The following is a 20832-nucleotide window of genomic DNA, read 5'->3' as shown; positions in this document are numbered from 1 at the left end:
CAGAGCAGCATGAGCACAGGATGCACTCCCACTGTCAGCTGGCAGGCACCAGCCCCTTCCAACTTCTGCCTTGTAAAGCTCACAGCAGGGATAAGCAGAAACAAGGGCAGTCAAATGGTGGAAGGAAAGAAAGTAGGAGAAAAAGACTGAGAGAGAGAAGCCAGCAGCAGGAAATAAAAACTGGGCAGAGCAAACAATTCTGAAGCTGGAACTGGTATGAAGCTTCAAAGTTGCAAATGTGCCAGTAAGCACGGCTGGTGAAGAGGGGATCTAGGAAGCAAAGGTGAGAATAGAAATCATGCATCTGAGAAGCTTCTGGTCTTTTCAGAAATAACAACCTTTTATCAGATATTTACCACTTTCAATTGACTCATAGCCAGAACTGCAATTAAGCTTCGATATATTTTATAAAAAATAGTACTTAGTTTACTTTCACATAAGTGAAGAGATACAATTGCACAATGGTGGTTACAATGGTAGAAATACATACCGTTGATAAAATGTTTGCAAGAGATTTAAAAACATACTGTACAGCACCACATCTGAAATTGGATGATGGCAAAATGAATCATAATCCTTGTCTAAGTAAATTAAATTCCTAAACCTTTCTTTTGGAATAAATAAAAAAATACAATGTGCAATATGTGTCTGACACTACCAAAATGTTTCCTGAAGTTAAGCAATATATTAAAACAAAAAATGAGGTAAAAAAAGACATTCATGCATTTAAGCCACCATTAGTCTCGACTCTAAAATAAGGCAGATCGTAATCTTTTAAACTGTCTTTAGCCATTTCAATCCTCTTTAGTGCTTTTCAAGACAAGGTCTTGACAGACCTTGCAGAATCATAAGTTAAGATGCTTTTTATTTCTGACAGGTCATTTTTGACAGGTTCAGCCATATTTGAAATGCATTACATAGTAGAAAATGTTGCTTTTGTTTAATGAAGAAAGAAATGTAAATTAAAAGGAACTGAGAGAGATGGATGCTTTTAGAGTTAATCACAAATGAGACTGCTTTGAGGGAGAGAGGTAAGGGAAAGAAAATTATGTGTCATCCTCAGTTTTAATGATGTGGAAAAGGGTGACGTTAAACAGGACTTGATGTCCATTATTCCAGGCATAGAGAGCTCTATCTCTTGCATTGTAGTCAAGCATGGATATATGAAAATACTGATTATGGAAAGGAATGTCTGTGTACTCGTAAGTGGAGGTTTTTGTGGAGTAGGAATAGTAGACCTTGGCTCCTGTTAAGTGTGAGTTAGTGACATACAAGGTGCCACAGATCATGAAGGATTCTCCAGCACTTCTCTTTGGGTAGCCCGTGCTCCAGCTCTTCAGCACCTCCAGCGTATCCTGGTTCAGCTGGCTGATGACAATGTTGCCTGCATTCTGGTTGGTGGCATACACAGCCCACAGCCCAATCTCATCTGCCATCAGGTCGATATCAGAGAAGCCACCCCAGGTGTAAGGGTAGACGTTGTGGAAGCCAGCGTACTCCAGGCTACGCTGTGCCAGCACCCGCCCCGTGTCGAAGCTGTACTTGATGATGATGTTGCTCTGGTACTTGTTGAAATAGAGGGAGCCATTGTAGACAACGTGGTTGGTTCCTGCCCATTTGAATGGAAGGTTGTATGTCCTTGATTCGGCCCCGCTGACAAAGTCTGCGATGGATTTGTATTCACGGACAATTTTATTGTTAGTGTAACTGTCCATGTACCAGACCTGGAAAGAAAACAAAGACTGGGAGTGAACATCTCAAACACAGTGTGTGGTTGTGTGATCATGATATGGCATGATGGAGATATTGCAGAGAAAGGAAAACAAGCTTCAGATGCACAGCAGGCTATCAAAGTACAATATTGCCTACATTCTTGTTACAAAAGCAGGAGGAACTCTTGAATTTCTGAATCAAACTTACCTGTACAGGTGAACTCCCAACACAACTGTAAGTAACTACAGTGTCTGCATTTTCAGAGAAATTTAATTCTGGATTATTCAGTGTTTGGGCCTCTGCTATATGATGCTTGCCAAAATATATTTCTAGAGACTAATAATATGAGAGATGGGAAATGGCATGTGAGATAAACTTGAATTTATACTTAGGAATAAACGTGGTTAAATTCTTTTCAGCTGATATTTTATTCAAAGAAAAATAGTCACTTCTTAGTAAAGGAAAAAAAAACCAATAGCAATGAAACCAGTAAAGTTTCAAAGCCATTTTTTCCCCTTAAAACAGAATTATTACTTCTTTTTAATGTTCTTTATGCAACTTCCATTCCCCATTTTTTTCCTTCATACAATTTGCTTTTTCTCCTTTTAGTTTCTCAGTTTGTTGCTGTCCTAAAGGTAATAGAGACTTCTGGAGTCACTAGCAAACCTGAATGGACACAGCAGGCAGGGTAGAGCTGCACACAAATTCTTTATTTATTGTCACTTTTCTGTTGCCTTTTCTTGTCTTGGGGTTTTTTTCTCTATTCAGAAAATCAGTGTTGTGGGTCTCATACAAATGAAACCTAGTGTTTTGAGTTCCAAAGCCCTCTGATGGAGGGAGCATCTTCTCAAAACTGTAGCCAATTTGAGATCCTAATGGAGATCCAAACAACAAAATAATAACATAACTTGGATATGATGGAGCAAATGATCTGACTAGAGCCTTTATGGGGTCTAATCCTGCCAAGTTTAACTGTCTGCATTATGGGTCCTGCTCTTGGGTAAAAATGTTGATGCTTGTTTTAGATTACTCTGGCTTTTAAAAGACATAAGCACAATTAAATATTTTAGGAAATAAAAAAACTGTGTTGTCCGTTCTGACAGATGTTTGTCAACCCTGAAAAAGCTGAAGGAAATGACCCAAAAGTGCTTAGATAACTTTTGTCTTTGGATATTTTTCCAAAAATAGTGTTGCTTTTTCTCTGGAGATGTTTGAGTGTGAAAATGACTGAAATAGAAAAACATGCTTGGGAATGTAACTTTCTAGGGGGAAATATCTTTTAAGAGATTAAAATAAAGCAAGTAAGACTCCAGGACACAAAGACAGTGCCTTAACATACTCGGTTGTTTTTCTCTGATGCCAATGGATCTGTCATCCAGGCTCCAAATCGGGTTCCAGATATCTTCACTGTAATGGGGCCAGTAATTTTCATCAATTTGCCGCATGCTGGAATCAAAAAAACAAATGCATTAATGCACAACTCTCCTTGACATCAGTTAGAGCACAAGACCAAATGCTCCAAACTACGTAGTGGCTCCAAGGGGATTCAGGCTTATGTTGAAGATTGATTGTCACCTTCACTGGAGGAACTTTTCCATATCAAAGAGTAATATAAATATGCAAAAATATACACACTTATACCTTTTGAAGCACAGTTATGGTCACTGGGAATAAGCTAAAATACAACTGATAAAATATCTTCTGAGCTGAAGAACATTTAATAATAAATGAAATGAAGACATAATCCCCCCCCACCTTTCGCTCTCAGAAAGTTGGGCACAAAGCTGGAATTATGGTTCAGTTTTCCCTTGGCCAGGGTAACAAGGTGTTTAAGGGCAGACATGAAAATGAGCTTGTACACACAATATTGCTGTACTCAAAGCTTGTGCCCGACTGCCCCCTGCTTACACACACACGGCTCTTTCTGCACTGGAGGCTGCCTGAAGAAAGTGAGTATGAGAATTATTTAGCAAGCCTGGCTGCATTGGTTGGCTTCTAATCCATTTGACTGTCTGTGAGGAAATAATGAAAGTCAATACCATCTCGGATGCTGACCTTCCTAACAACTCAAAAATCTATATTTTAGGGGACATTAATGAGATATCTGTTAGTAACAAGCTCCTGGTGGAATTCATGTGTTTACCAAGATTTAATATCACACAGCAGTGTGCACATAATTAATTTGAATAGCATGTTTTTAAAGAAGAGAATGTAAAAATAAGTGAAACATTTAAATAATATTTTAAATTTAAAAATAAGTGCTTCTCTGTGCTACGTGGTTGTGCCATACTGATAAGTGTATTTATCTAGGAAATGGGGAAAGCAAACAGTATCTGGTGTTGAGAGTGAATTTATTCAGCTCAAAAGAGAGGGTGACATCAAGCCTGAATTTCATACTCTGTAACTGGAACAGAATGTATTATGCCAGCCTACTTCAGTCACTTGGAATGGGGTTAATGCTCTGGTGAAAACTCAGAGGCTGCTTGGGTAGTTTTTGTTCACAGCCAGGGAAGTTGGATGTATCAGAAATGAAGATAACCAAATGCATTCAGACCTCAATGAGCAGGGTAGGCTGTGTTTATTTTCTGGGTCAGTTAAGAGACATTATTAGGAAACATATCTCAGTCTATGTATGTTGCAGTATTTTGAAGATATTTTTTGATTTTTCCATTTTAAAGAATCTTACACTTTTTTAATACTTGGTTATGATAGAACATAATTTTTGGATTTTTTTTTTTTGTATGTAGGCTGCTAGCATTGTGTGCTGAGTGCTCTTTTTCTACAGTATGAATTGCCATTAGCTTGAAAGGTAGAGGACTATAACCCATCAGGGTAAAGGCTTTTATTTTTAGGTGGTAAATAGTCTCAGAAATGGGCAAGAGATAACCCTTCTGAAGGTCTGAGTTTGAATTTGGAATACTTAATTTGGAATGAGTTATCAGAAAACTAATAAGCAGAAAGAAATCAGAATAACAATTACTCCTGAACTTGTAGTTTCTAGATAATTACAACACAGTGAATGCATGAGTTATAAGGGGTATGACAATACAAATTGGTGCCTTTACAATATAGTATTGCAATTAGTGGGAAAGTATAAAAATAATTTGGATTCTGAAGCACTGTTTCTTCTATGGAAAAAAAAAATCCAAGAAGTTGAAAGTGGACTCATAATAAGTTGTGAAATTTTGCTCCTGAATGGGCAAAGCCTATGGAAGAGCCCCTGGCAGAGATGTGAGGGCTCCCAGAGCCACCTTTTGTGTCAGGGGGCCCAGGCAGGGCAGGGGTGTGGCCACTCCAGGTGGGCTCAGCAGTGCCAGGGCACGGTGGGAGCAGCATGGGCACACAGCAAGCTCAGGGCCCTGGAGCTGCAGGGGGACAGGGGTAAATCAGGCAAGTTTGGGGTCCCTGTGGGGTGTGCACACAGCTCTGGGGCTGTTGGGATGCTGCTCTATGTGAGGAGCTTCTGGAGGCTAGAGAGCAATTCAGAGATCTGTATGCTTAAGCATCAGTACTGTGGTTTTTATCCTGAATGTATAGCTAACTGATTCGAGTTAGTTACGCATTGCTAATAATTAATGGACATTCAGCCTTCATTCAGTTTAAACTAGAGTTAAACTGTAGTTTAAACTATATGAACTGAGCTGTGTACCCCTGTCATAGGAGTTGGATGCTTTTAGCGAATGATCTTTCAAAATGTATTGAGATGCTGTTCAATGTAAAAAGAGATGACATTGTACTTCAGCCACTAAATAATCAGCAGTTTGAGTCAGGGTATATTTCTGATCAAATTTTTATTCCCAGACAGCATGCAGTGATCAAGAAAGGAAGACTCTTAGGAGAGCTGCTGTATTGCTGAGGGGCAGCTGAAAGTGACAAAGCTTCCCTTTTTGGCATAACAAAACAGAGCACTTTGTAAGAAGCATGTGTATTTTTTTTCCCTCCTGCCCCACACATTTTTCTTTTCCTTCCTCGTTAAACAGAAGCCCATAGATCTGTTTATTTTATGATATAACTTGATGGAACTGGTCTTTAAAACTAAGGAATACTACAAGTATTTTTTCCATGTATTTATCCAGTCATTCCCATTGTGGCAATACTTCATCTACCATCAGCAAGCTTCTTCTGTAAACCCCAGCAGTACCTGAGGTCTGCTGACCTACCTGCTGACAGCATGGACAGTAAAAAGGAAGCAGCAGAGCTGTCAGAGCCCACCTCTGTCTTGTCATCCCAGCCTCATAGCAGAGAGATCCTTATGACTGGTTTCCATTTAATGAGCAAGTAAAAGAACTCAAACCAATCAGAAAGTCCTCTCAGTTCAGAAAGTACTGCTTGAAAAGAAAAGGCCCCAGAGCAATGGTCAGCTTGAATCAACTGATGCTGTTTTAAACTGCTTAAGGCTGCAAAAGTAACTTTTGCAGAAGTCATGTTTAACAGCTCACTGACACAAGATGAGTTTTCTCTTGGTTTTAAGCACTTCCAACTTTACTTTCAGTCCAAGAAATTTTCCTTACTCCTCCACCAAAGCTGGTAACAGCTTCTTGTCTACTTAAGAGTATTGATCTAATCCCTGTCTGTATTCTCAGCTGCAGAATAAACCTTTTAGTTGTTTGAGTGGCAGTATTAAAGTTGATCTTGCATGCTCTGAGGTGTTTTTGCTAGGGATTGGTAATACTAACATATTGAAGACAGGATCATTTGCGTAAAATTTTTCTGTCATGAAAAGTCTGGGATTTTGAAATTAATGAAAATTCCAATTAGCTTCCAGTGAGGCATTTCTTTAGCTCATTTTGTAAAGAAATAGAACAGAGACAAATATAATGTAAAATGGAAATCACTTCTGGACTATGAATTTTCTATAGCAGTGAGGGGGCCAACAGTTAAAACTGGTCTATGCAATTTTTTTTCCCCCCCCCTCCTTTTCTTTTGCCTGGTAGAAGAGAACACACAAAAAGTTTTGGTTTATAGCAATTTGATTCCCTGATAGAAGGACCAGATGCTAGTAAAAAGTTAATTCAAATATATCTCCATACTGGCATGTGTGAAGAAGTTCAGGTACTCTAAGAAAAATGTGATACTTGGCTTTTTTTCCCCTTTGTGGGGTTACACAGGAAAGCAGTGGGATCTTTAGAAGCCCTCAGTCTCCTGCCCTTGGCTTTGGAAGAAGCAGCTGACTACATTAGAAAGTCCCAGCTGTAACTGATTGTAGTAGTTGGAAAATCCCAACCATTGAGTCTTTTTACCTCCTAAACTGAGCTGTACAAGAAACATCATATGCACAATCCAGGTGTTTCTGGCTTGATTCCTCTCCTGTAACAATTCTGTACAGTGGACTCCAGTAACCTGATCATGATTTCCAGTATTTATATTAAGAAAGAAGTTGAGTATGAAGTGACCATTAGAAGAGAAAATAGATGTACTTTTATACAGCCTGTGGGCTGTGAAAGTGTATGGGGCAGAATGTGTCTGAAAAGCTCCAAAGTAAGCAAGTACCAGGAGGAGGCTGCGACAGTGCAGCTGCAGAGGAGCTGTTTTGGAGTAGCTAGAAATGGGTAGCTAGTGCCATTCTTTGTGATGTGACTGAATATTGGTAGCTGCCATATAGAGCAACTGAATGTATCATTTGTAGAAGGACTGGCAAGGGAAATAAAACCACAACATTCTCTTCAAGGGTTCATAAGCATCATTATTATGTTGGTTTGTTTGTTTGTTTTTCAGGTAATAAATAGGGGAAATGAAGTGAGTTTTCTTGGCACTTGCACAAATGAATTCCAAGTGTTTTACTGCTTGCACTTTTCTGCTCATGGTCAAATTTGTCATAACATAATAATATGAGGGAATGAAGAATTAGTTCTTAATGAATGTATGTCTGCTTTCCTGCATAATATGAATCCAGGAAGCACCATGATATAGTTATTAGAGTTTGCTGAGAAGAAGTCCCTGGATATTTCTGCATGGGAGTCATGACTTGCTGTGTAAACTTTGGAAAATTCATTTATGCTTTTGGGCTGCTTGTTCCTTCATCTACAAAATAAGGTTAAGAATCTATATCTCTATTGCCCAGTTTTCTACTAAATGATATTTGTAAAGTTCTTCAAATCACAAAGGGAAGGATACTTTGGAAGCAGAAGTACCACTGCAATCAATATCTCATGCTTGCATGCGATAGCTCCTCTGCCACTGATGTAACAGAACTTTGGATACATAGAATATTCTACTTTTGAATTTTAACAAAAAATGTTACTCTAAAATATTGTTCAGAGTCTACAACATAATCAGATGTAGGTAGACATGAATCCAATATATATCTACTCCAATTATGTATCAGAGTATAGGCTTCTATGAATGCTACCCATGTAAGCTTTATTTCAATTTCATAAACATGTCTTGACAAGAATAGGAGAGTTCCAGGCATGCTGTGCAACCTGCATTCTCTTACAAATACCCATGACTTACAGGACTATCAGCAAAGGACCCATATATGCATCCTTACAAGTGAGTTTGGGGTGTGTATAATCACATGCATTCTATTCCTATGTGTTTAGCTGCATGCACCCCTTAAAAGTTTTGTCAAATAAATTCCCAGCAGCTTCATCTTGAATTTTCTCTTATTCCAAAAAGGAGCAAAATTCAGTCATCACAACTGTTGTGGTAACCATTAAACCCCAGTGAAAGTAAGATAACTGCTTAGTGCACTGTAACGAGCACTGAAAGTGTTCCAGTGCAGATGGAACTTTCACGTGGCCAGGACAATATAAATAATGCATTATACTGCTGAAAAACACCTGCTAGGGAGAAGAATAGAGAATAGCTATTGCATACACTGATTAGAAAATTGTATTGTGAAATGCAACAAAATATGTGAAGATTCAAGCCAGATCCTGTGGCTTCTGGCTATCAGGCTGGCGTGCACAGGCACAGCTGGGCCATCTCCAGCGTGGCCAATGTGGCCACAAAGGAGGTGTTGGCATGAGCTGCTTTCCCCTCATGCCCTCTGATCTGAGCACACAGCCCCAGCTCTCAGCAGTCACAGGAAGCCAAACTGAGGCTGTTTGTACTTCAAAAGGCACCCAGCCAGTCCATTAGTAGGGAACCATAAAAGAAATTTCAACTTTTAAGATGAGGGAATAATGTCAATAAGGAAGAATGAATCTGTGCTACATCTTGAGAAAGTCCACTCCCTTTTGATAATGGATACACTAAATAATTTATTTTATACAAAAACTTTCTACTGCTAATATATGTAATTTTAATTCATTTTTTTTTCATTAGGTACATCAAGAGATTAGAATGTGTTGCAGGAATTCAGGATAGATAGGATGTCAATACACCTAGTAATTCTGTTGTACAAAATATATCTCACACTGTCATTGCTGCACTAACTGTTGTTACAAGATGCTGTAAAAGCAAAGAAAAACAAGATACTTGTTAAACTGATGATTTTTGGTATCTGATAACTTACTGGAACACTCACTATCAGAAAATACTGTTTATTCATAGGAATTTTCTTGTTTGCTTCAGTACTGCAACACAGCCATTTTCTCCTGACTGCCTTCTGTCAATGCAGTAATGTGTTATTATGTGTACTGAGGGGAAAATAGGATCATAAGAAATTTCTGTTTGAAGAAGTCTTTCATATATTTTTGCACATCATCACTGTGCTATTTTCAGAATAATATAAAGAAATAAATTATTTAAGAGGCTAACTTAACCTAGATTTTTCTTGGTCTACAGTGTCAGAAAAATAAGGAGGCTCTACTTATCCAGTTAAGAAGATATTTAATGTCCTTGGTAGCATTTAAAAGTAAACATCCCACAATTGATAACTGATACACCAATCACAGGCCTATTTTTTTTTCCACATTAACAGCCCAAAGATGACTCTAGTAGCAGTGTCTGAGCTTTTTTTGAAAGAATATATGTAACTCTCCAAGTGGTTTAAACCTTAGATTTTGAATTTGCTATGTTATAATTTTTCATCTTATTCCTTCTGTATACAGAAAGGCAGTACATTATGTCATGTACTAAGAATGGGATAGCTGACTTTAGCCTGAGTTACTCTTGTCTTTTATTAGGGTAGCACAGATCAGAATATAATGCAGTTGTTCATAAAAGAAACAAACAAATCCCCCCTCCCCCAAAGCTTAATCTTGCTAAAGAGAGACAACTTAAAATGCACAGCCAAGGAACCCAATTTGCCATGAACTTGTTAACTTACTGAGCTTTTTCATGCAGTCACGAAGCCTGGTTTCTAAATTGACTACACGCTGGTGTAGTTCCTCATAGTCATAAGCACCAATTTCTTCCTGAATCCCAGTGAGCACAGTAGACAGATTCCTAATTTCCTCCTTGAACTGTGTGATCAACTTGGCATCAGTTTTGTATTGTTCCAGAACTGGGATCAGTGGCAGGAGCTCATCCATCTTTTCTTTCAACTCCTGTTAAAGGCAATCATATGTGAATTAGAGATGTTTAAAGGAGTTTGATCCTCTAATTTTCTTTAATGTAAAATTTATGCCTGATTATTAAAACAACTTGAAAATAATTATTTTAGTTACAGATCTATTATTAGTCTACTGTGAGTCTCAGATACCTCAGACTTAATGGTGATAAGCTGTAGATTAAATGCATGAGAGAATAGTCTTTCTATTGAAAGTAGAGTTACTTCCAAATGATCTGAACCAAACCGACTGACTTTCCATCTAGAGGATATAAACAACCCCTAAGTGTGTCTTTCATCAGAAGATGAATAGGCCTGAATGCACAGTACTGTTCAAGATCAAACCTGGTTTACAGAGCTGTCATACATACTTGTTGAGCTCGTAATCTCTGTTTCATTCCCTACAAGTACTAAACTCTTTGTTTTTCTCAATGTCTTTTGAAAAGTGTTTATTCTTGCTCCAGCCACAAGGATATCTAATTTTTTCTTCTGAAGTAAAAATCTATGGTTCTCAGCTGTGATTTGTACTTGTCAACCAGCTGTATCACTAAATGCTTTTGAACTTGCTCAGTTGACATCTCTTCTGGACTATCACCAAAGATTTATTTGTACATTTGTACATTATTTGTACATGTATTATATATGCCATGCTTGTACATGTATTATATATGCCATGTTGTTGCCTTGCCATTCCTATTTTTAAACACAGACTGAAGAAAATTAGGCTCCATCTTGAAATCTCAGCTTGCCCTTTTCTTGGATTTTTTTTGAGACTCATACTTCGAGAATTTGTCTTAATTTGTAGCATATATTGGTTGCCCATCTTTAATTTTTAAAAGCACTAATTTTAAATTTAAACCAATTATTTGAAGTTGTTTTTTGTTACTATTCTGTTGAAAACCTCAAAAAATCCTTGCAGTCAAAATATTTTACTTTACTGAAACGTAGCAGACAAAATATATATAAATATTATATATGGATTTCAGAGTATTCTGTTGGTTCTGTTCTCAAGGGGTCTTCCAATTACATTATGTCAGCAGAGTTACCAAAATGGACACAAAGAAATGAAGTCCTTTTGTTTACAGTTAAAACTATTTTTATTTGGCTGTTTTTATTAAAATCTTAACCTAAACCTACTTTATGCCTGTTAAAATGAATAGCAATTTTTACCTTGATGACAAAGGAAGTAGGTATTTGTGACAGAGAAAGAATAGCTCCAGAAGCCATAGTTACTTCATCATGAAATTATGAACTTAGGCTTCAGTTCTTTGGGCCAGTGAATAGCCAAAAACCACAGGTAAGCCATAATGGGAAAAAATGCAAAGCTTGTAAAAACTCAGGAGGATAAAATGTGCTTGAATTAGTGAAGGTAATGTAATCCTGGCAGGATTTATACCAGAAGGTACCTGCTGCCCTGCATAAATGAAGTATGGGCTGACTGTATGCTCAAGTGTGATCTGCACCAGATTTGTACTCCTTGATTCTGGTCAGCATAAAAACCCAGATTTACAATATCTCACGTCAGTAAATCATATAAAGTTGATTCTGGTGTTTTCATGAAAAAAAAAAAAAAGAAAAAAAAAAAGAAAAAATTGGCTTCTGCTGACACTCCAGAGCAATGAGTGGTACAAGAACAAATGTCTATTGCAACACAGATAGGTGGTAGATGTGTTCTGGCACTTCGTGGCAGTTCATATGAAGGGTTGGTTATGTCCAACATGATTTCTTTGTCTCAGGAAAGATAAAGCACTGGAAGTAGTAGACTAAATTTAGTAGACTAAATTTCAGAACAGCATATTGTATTATTTTGACCTTTTAAATTATTTTATAACAGGATTGGCTGGAACTCTGTTTTATACCCCTGGCAAACTGTCAAACTGAAGGTAAATGACTGGCCAATAGAAATATTGAATATTTAAAAGGTTAGAGCACTGGAGTATTCTTCTACCTCTGACATTGTGTATCAGACATTCAAATTTTGATATTTTGTTCCCAAGGAAAACTAAAATGAGAATACAGTATATATAATGGAATTATGCAAATGTGTTATTATTGTAGCAATAAGGGATAAAAGGGAAAAAAGGTGAAGATGTTTCTTATTAATCAAAAACCTGGGAGTATGTGCTCAAACATCACTAAACTAAGAACAATTTATAAAGCTTGGCATTCAGATCATTAGTGTACTTAATTCCTGATGTTATTAAGACCCACTCGATATTCAGTGGCTCTACAAAAACCCCTAGACCTCTTGGCTATATAAATATTTAGGTATCTAACTCTAGCACCAATTGGAAAATTAGGTTCATTTTATGTGAACTTTCAGAAACACTTCAAAAAATATATATTTGCTTAACATAATGTAATCCTCAGAATGTATTTTCTAGAACCTATTTTGTGGTCTCACAGTCCTGAAAGATCAGTTTATCAGACTTGATATTCAAAGAACTTAAATATGCTCTTAAAATATTTTTCTCCTGAAGAGTACTCCAGGTAGCTTTTTCACAATACAAAATGCTACTTGTAGTATCTGCAGCCCTTCTTCCTCACAAAAGGATTAGCTTGTGGTTTTTGTTGTCATTAAAATTCAGTGGAAGTCTTTTTTTAATCACACAAATGTGACTGGGAGTGATTGCCCTCCTCCCCGTCCCAAATTCAAAACAGCAGGCCTTCAGACATGAAATTAGATCTTAATTGTACTGGATAAAAATTACAATAAATGGATTTATTATAGCCTTTCTTCCCTTCCACTGCAGTAAATGTCATACAACACTATGAGCGCAGAACTCTACTTGTCTGCTATTAATTCCACTGGATCTCCCCCTTTAGAATTGGAGCTTGAAAGAATATAAACTTCTCAGTATGGCATGCACATTGATACAGAAAGAACAGGAATCTGTTTATAGTAATATTTCTTTAATGACTTAATAATTAATAGTTCCTTCCTATTACAATTAAATTATTATCATAAAGGAAGATTTTGCTTTTCTTTTAAATGGCACTCTTGTAGGAGCTTTTCAAGCTGGGACCTAGGCAGTCCATGCATTGCTACTTAGTACATTGTTTCCAGCAGACTTGAAAGTTACTGTAAAACTTGAACCTACTTGAAAGTGCTTTGTCATTAATGTCTTCCGATCATCTTCAATCTGTCGAAACTTGGCCTTCAGCCCCTTCATTTGCGTTTCCATTTTTAAAACATACTGGAAATCCCTCTGAGTCCGTAGATTTAAAACTTCAATAGATTGGGACATATTCTGAACCTGTTAAAGAAGAACACTCTCTAAATGCACTTTTTGTTGCTTTGCTTTTTTTCCTGGTTAAATGTCAGGCAATATAACACATTTCAGTCAATTAGCAGTGAGTCATTTCTACCACTGTAGTTGTACATTCCGTACCTGCATGATGGTACAAATATTGGGGAACAGGGCAAGACCTCAAATCGTTTGAACTACTTAGAGATAAAGAGAGAGAGATCCTTTTAGCATCATTTTCATTGGGCTCAGGAAATGCTTTCAGGCAATAGAGTCTACTTGGGACCTGTAGTAGATGTGGCTGTGGAACAGAAGGTGCTCATATAGCATATATTCCTTCCAGGCACTTTGGGAGGGACAGGACTGAAATTTGGAGATTTTGCTCAGTATGAGGAGCATGACTTTCATAGTTAGTAAGAATGTATAGTACCATTCAATATAAAGCATACACAAGACTACCCAGAGATAAGCTGGGGTATTTCAGTCACCACAGAAGTGTTTCCTCATAATTCTGTAAATAAATGTAAATTTAGAATTTTTATTCAAATGTCTCAGTGGTAGAAATCCACAATTTATTTTTTTTTTTTAAAAGATGAAAAGTAGTGAATGTTTAGGTAATTTTTGTAAAGCAAATGACTTTATAGCTGTAGTGAGGACTTTCACCACAGTGATGCAACAGTTACTGTTGCCCAGAGTAAATGATACATGCTTCTAAAAGTTTCTGTTATGAAGGCAATGCTTTTATCAGCCATTAAAATGACATGTTTTCCAAGTGCTGTTATTCTATTTGAGTAAGTGTTTTGTTTTCCTAAAACATGAGGAAACTAGATTGCTATAAATGTATTAGGCACCTTACTAAGTTTTGGCTCAAACAAAACATATTGTACCTTCCTAAGAAAAGACAAACCCAGCAGTACCCCTGTGGTTTGTAAGAACATGCATTATTTGAATGGATATCCATGTTTGGAGCTAACTCATTATGATCTACAGAACATATGGATTTAGAAACTACTCTTAAAAATAGTATACATTATTTATTGTACAGTTGCCATTAATAGTTCTGAGAAAGGATTTTTAATGAAAAAAGCAGAGGTTTTTTGTTTTGGTTTGGTTTTTTTTGGTTTTTTTTTTTTTTTGCTATCCAATTGTTGAAAGCAGGCAAATAAAGTCCTTTGGGTGCTGGAAGAACTTTCCATTTGGCAGAAGACACATTCACATAGAGGCTCTAATTAAAGGACTGTATGGACTCAAGGAAGTACTAATACAACAATACATATCCATGATTGCCAAAGTCCTGATCATAAGACAATAGCTTTTAAAGGCTGATGGTTTAGGTTCATTTCTGTGGAAGCTCAAAAATTATGTTGTGATCTTAACATATCCCTCCAGTCTCCACCTCAGAAGAAAGATGTATGTTTGTTTTGTTTTTTGCAGTAATATTTTAGTATTTGGGGAATATGCTGGAGCAAAGACTGAAGTTCCTTTCTTAAGCAAACAAGCAGAATGAGAGAAGGCAGCTCCTTTTCCCTCTGCTGGTCCACCAATGTCCTCTCCATGCATCTCATGTTCTGGACTCTGCCAACTTGAAACATAGTCTCTTCTGAAGTTCATGGAAGCACAGGGAGTAAAAAATCTCTGGGGATCTGGCTCTATATTAACACTGGAACGATTTTTCTATAGCTAGAAAAATGCTAAAAATTGTGTGCTAAAAATGTATTTTAATGTCTACATTTTATGTTGATTTTTGCTGCTGTTCAAACACTCTCTCAGACCTTAGGTTCTGTACCACTGGCTATGATACAGTGATTATAACCTTGGTTACTTATACAGGGAGTGCAGGATGTTTGTGTTTTCATAGTTGCAGCATTTTTTCTGTTGATGCAAAACAAGACCATATATGCAATAGTGGATAATACTGGAACTAAGAATTGGGCTGTTGGGGGAAATTTGCACCACCAGAAAATGAATAAATAAACTTGAGGAAAAGAAACAGTGAAAAGATTAGAACTGTTTATGCCCTGCAGAGTTTACTTTCAAGATGCTGTGGTATCTCTCTCATTATTTTTTGATAAGAGATGAGAAATGACCTTCAGCAGTCTCATGTGATCGATGCAGAAGCTGTAGTTTAAATCCCACAGCACTGAGCTAGTTTGAGGTGGGATTTATAACTGGTTTTACACTGAGAAATCTGTCCTGTTGTACGTAAGAAAGAATTTGTGAGGGGTGACAAAGAGAGAAGATGCAACTTGGGTTGGGAAAGGTGTGGTGTAAGGAAAACAGATACATAAATAGAGATGAAAACACAAGTAGGGGATATACCCTGAAGAGCAATTTTTATCAGGTAACTCTTCATTAGTTCATGTGTTAACTGAGAGGGAAAGCAGTAGATTTCCATGGGAAGTTTAATGAGCAAGAGGAGGAATTTTTTTGGGAAGACTTACCTTCTCTAGTAGCTGTCTGAGCTGCCTGCTTTTGGCATCTCTCGAACATAGGTTTTGTTCAGGTGCAACAACAGTGCAAATGCAACGGCCATCAGGATCCTGGGCTGAACTATAAACTTGCCATCCTTCCTTGGGACTAATCTGAGTCTGTAACAACAAAATAATAACAATCAAAGGAGCTGAATTGATTTTTATTGTTTGAAACAAACACTGCAGCAGAATGTTTTTATTTTTGCAGTAAATGTCTGCAATGAGGTTCCTACTAGTCAACAATTATTACTCTTAACCAATTAGTTTGGTAGTTTCCCAGTTTTGCCATATCTCACACCTTTGCAATAGTTTGCTAGAAGAGTCTAGCACACAGAGTTTCCAGGGCAGATGAGAATCTGCTTGTGATTCAGCACAAACCAGGTGATTTAATTCTCTGCAGTTTTTCATCAGCACAGAACAAACATGTCCTTTCAGCCTGGATGACTTTTACTTTAGGCTAATGGAAACAACAAAGACAGGAAAGAACAAACATATGAGCCTGGGGAGAGTGCAGGGTGTGAGTCACAGGTGGGAACTGGCTCAGCAGCAGTTTGGATGTGGGGGTCAGGTTGCTCTTGAAGCTGTGCCACGCGGGAACTGTTCTCCGTGGGCTTCCACTGCACTCAGCCAAGGGAACAGGGCGGGATGGAAAAGTGTCTGGTCAGCCAGGGGAATGGAGCCACAGGGAGATTAAGACAATGCATCACTGGGACAGCAGAAATCTGGAAATTCTTAACCTGTTCTTTTTTACAGCAACCATGACTAAGAAAGGCAGGCAAACAAACAAAAAAACCCCCACATTTGTTTGCAGAGCAGGGTAACACTGAACTGCATTTAATGTTTATGTGGGATTCAGTATCTCTTTAATGGGATGTACAGAACTAGTGTAGGAGTGACAGGAAACAATGTAATGAGATGACTGAAAGCATTCAGGTGATGGAACTTAATAGATACAAGAAGCAGTTTTTGAACTTTCTTTTCAAACTGTAATTTAAAGTTAATATTGTGCTTTATTCTTTCCTAAGTTTGTACTTAGTGATGAATTTCATAGTACAGATGCTAATAGATAACACTGAAGTAATTTTGGTCTGGACACAGTTAGAATCAGTTTCTATTTATACTATAAAATTGTACTCAGTGGCAGCAGAGAAAGTGATTATTTAAACTCAGAAGCTTTGATATTGACACTTTCCTGGCAGCTTAGCGCAGGAGTTGCAGAGTTCCTCGTCTCTGAAGAGGTGCCAGCATCTCTGTTGACTGAGGTAAGAAAAGAGCACAGGCTTTTCACAACAGTGACTCCTCTGAAAAAGTCACTGAAGATGGCAGTGACCTTCTACTGCAAAGTTAATAGAAAAATCAAAATTGTGCTACTACCATGTTTTGCAAGGAAAAGCAAAGTGCTATCATGTAGATGACTTGAAGGAATGAGGGAACTTGGCCTGATGAGCTTTGAGAAGAGATGACTGAGGGGACCTCATCAATGTCTGTATCTGCAGGGAGGTGTCAGAGGATGCACCAGGCTCTGCTTGGTGGTGCTGAGCAACAGGACAGGGGCAATGGGCATGAACTGAGGCACAGGAAGCTCCACCTGAATATGAGGAAGAACTTCTTTCCTGTGCAGCTGATCATGCACTGGAACAGATTGACCAGAGAGGGTGTAGAGTCTCCCTGACTGGATATTCCAGAATCATCTGACACAATCCTGTGCCATGTGCTCTAGGATCATTTGAGCAGGGAGGTTGGACCAGATAACCCAATGTGGTCCCTTCCATTCGTACCCATTCTCTCTCACCTGTAAAAAAGATGAGATGCCTTAGGTTTTTCTAGAAAGGCAGAACCAGTGTTCTGCTAAATTATACTGCTTCTATGGCATTCTCTGCACCTTAATTTTTAGGGCAAATGGAATTTTGCTTAAGACATGGAGAACAATAAAAATGAAATGAAATTAAATCTGTAGAAACAATTTAAATAGGTTTTGAGAAGCTACTAAAATTGCAAGCTTTAACAAGTGAAGCCTTTCAAGGCTGTAACCCTTGAAAAGTGTAAGCTTTATTTACCCCAGTAGTTTCTATGTTTGTAGAACTTAGGGCCAAACAGTAACAGCAAGGAAACTAAATTTTTTGTGGAAGTTCAGGAACATGTTCAGGAACCTAGAGCTTCTGATTATAATTCCTTTAGTAATTAATACAAGTTCATGAAAAATTATTGTATTTGTGTGTTATGCCTGCTACATTTAGACTGTGGGCAACTGTTTTCACTGGATTCAAGTAAGTTTTCTACAGTGGACAATATATGAAACAGCAGGATGATGCAGTCAATAGTAAAGCCGTATAATCCTACCTGAATTATCAAAGGTACTTATTTAGGCCAGAGAGATTGTAAGTATCTTTCTAGGCTTTATCTAAGGAAATAAAAAACACTGTAATGATTTACTTAGCAGATATTCTCTTAAGGTGTCTAAAATACATCTGATCAAAAAGGTAACTTCTGTTTGAGACAGTATTTCTCACAGTGAGAGAGACTGGTTAACCAAGAGCATGGTTATTGACTGCCCATGAATAAATAAGCACCCACATAGTACCAAAATGTAGGCTAAAGTTCTATGAATTTTTCTGTGATTCCCTCTATTTGGAATTTTAGGCTTCCTTCATTAATTAGGATGGGTAATATGAGTGCTGGCAGAGAAAAACATGCATGTGTGCAAAGGTGCACTTTGCTTTATTTTTCTGTTATTGTTTTAGCTTGACATTTAATCCCTACTTCAAGCAGAAACTGCTGTGCAGAAAAAGAGCTAGAAGTCATCAAAACCTTCCAGAAGCTACTGCATCAACTTTTCAAATGCAGGCTTACTGCTGACAGGCCTTAGTAAACAAGCAAGAAAAGAAATAACAAGGGAAACAACAATAATAAGTTTTGCTATAACAATAATAAATTTTCTTGAAAATCTGGGTAAAACAGAGAAGTCCCTATAAAGCCCAATATTAACCATTGCCATGGCAGGCTGTTGTATTAAATACTGATTTCACTTCTCAAAGATTTATTTTTTCCCTTGCACTTTTATACATTCTGATAAAACTGTTACAGCTACCTCTGTTGTTACTATAGTAACAGGTCAAATGACAGTACCTTACTTAGGATGTTTGCTTAAACAGTATTTTCTGGTTTGTCTTGCAAATTCAGCTGTGGTACTGAAACTCAGGAGGCCCTTTACCCCACATCCCTGTGCAGCTCTTCCAGCTGAAGGGAGGAAATTGGGAGGGTTTGTTCATTTTTCACATTGTACAATATACACAATTTATGAGCTGTGTATGTGTTAGGAGAGAAATTCTGGAGAAGTGCTCATGCTGCAGAGTTCACTGGAGAAGCTGCCCGTGGGGAACTCTGGATGGCAGCCAAAAATCACTCAGTGATGACCCTGGTATTACTGAGCACTTGGGGCATAAAGTCTTGCAACCAACATCTAAAGCTTTAAGAAAGGTACCAGATTTGTGGTGCTTGGTTTTGTGCAAAAAGAACCATACATGATTGAAATTCATATTTTCTTTATTTGACAGATGTTGCCAAGCTCAGATAATCAAATTTTTATGATCACTTTCCCCGCTCTACTGGCACTCCTGCTACCCTTATCAAAACAAAAAATATGCACATAGCTCAATTTAATGAGTGAAAAGAGCATTCTTGAAATAATATTTAGAAGGCATTTCTATCAGCAATGCCCTGTTGTAGCCAAGGGGAGCATGACAGTTTTGTACTACTTGGAATCTGAACATATCAGTATAAACACATATATTTGTGTATAAATGTGTATAAATGTGTATATATATATATACACATATATATATGTATATATATATATATCTCATAATAACTAATGTGCATCTTGTACTTACTCAGCTGCAACTTTAAACTCGGATGTAAATGTGATAGGGAATTTATAATATACAGCCACAAGAACTAGCAATATATACTGTAAGTCACTGAGACAAAATTACTTGTAAGGAAAATAAAATAGAGCTTTTCTTTGTATTCTCATCTTGCTGCTCTAAAACATAATGACATTTTTCTTGTAACATAATTAATTTTGAAGTAGTAATATTTATATACTAAATACAGTGATTTTCTGCAGTAATATTTTTCCAGCATGCATACATTCAGTTATTACATTGTTGGTTAGTAAATTTTTAGTTAAAAAATTCTGAGCTTTGAGAATGGTGAACTACTATACAAATAGTTAAATTTATATTTTACATAACCTATTATTATGTAAACAACTGATTGCAGTTGCACAAAAAGATCCACAGACAAGAGTGTTTTACTAAGCATTTAGGAAAATTATGTTCTAATTTAATTTATGAATACTAGGATAGGGTTCCCTCTCATCCTATTAAAGTGTTACTTGACTTTTTAGGCTTCTCTTGAGTTCATATCTGTTCACAGCTTTCCTGTATGTTTTTATTAACTGAGGCTGCTGATATGAGTGTCAATGATACAAAGTGATATTTCTGTCATTTGTGTAATTCCCATTATCAGCCTTTAAAAATTTCTGGTATCTAACCTCCTAGTACCAGGAGGTTTAGTACCATAAAATGTTATTTTATTTCTAACAACTATTTATTTGTTTAACTGCATTCCAATAAAGAAAAATAGGGAGGAATCAGACCCTTTTCATATTGTAGTGAATAGTTACTAGGTAACATTATCCAATTTTCAAAAAGAAAGCTAGTGCCAGATATAATTTTTCTAGACAACACAATGCATTTTTCTAGAGCAGTAAAGATAGGAAGAACAGGCTAGACAAACAAAAAGAAATTGCTGTACTCTTTTTAGTATTTCATGCTCAAGATAAAGGCATTTGTTCTCACATCTTTAATGATACTATTTTGAAACCTTCCCTTTCATAGTAAGACCACAACATGCTCACCAGTGTGCAGTTTTATGATGCCCAAAAAGAAGCATGCATTAA

General features: G+C 37.1%; 1 protein-coding gene across 2 annotated transcripts in view; it reads right to left on the bottom strand.

Annotated features, from left to right (window-relative positions):
- Nucleotides 1-383: 383 nt before the first annotated feature.
- Nucleotides 384-20832, bottom strand: part of OLFM3 (olfactomedin 3) — a 54401-nt gene continuing 33952 nt past the window's right edge. For both annotated transcript variants that reach the window (XM_086841729.1, XM_023931966.2), the window contains exons 2-6: nt 15840-15986; nt 13252-13407; nt 9929-10148; nt 3053-3159; nt 384-1724 (exon numbers count right to left, since the gene is read on the bottom strand). In XM_086841729.1, the coding sequence (XP_086697855.1) occupies nt 1047-1724; nt 3053-3159; nt 9929-10148; nt 13252-13407; nt 15840-15986 (1308 nt within the window). In that variant the 3' untranslated portion in view covers nt 384-1046. The remainder of the gene's footprint in view (nt 1725-3052; nt 3160-9928; nt 10149-13251; nt 13408-15839; nt 15987-20832) is intronic.

This window comes from Cyanistes caeruleus, chromosome 9, assembly GCF_971803275.1.
Source record: "Cyanistes caeruleus chromosome 9, bCyaCae1.hap1.1, whole genome shotgun sequence".
Classification (NCBI taxonomy): Eukaryota; Metazoa; Chordata; class Aves; order Passeriformes; family Paridae; genus Cyanistes; species Cyanistes caeruleus.
This window is presented reverse-complemented; position numbering and strand designations above follow the sequence as displayed.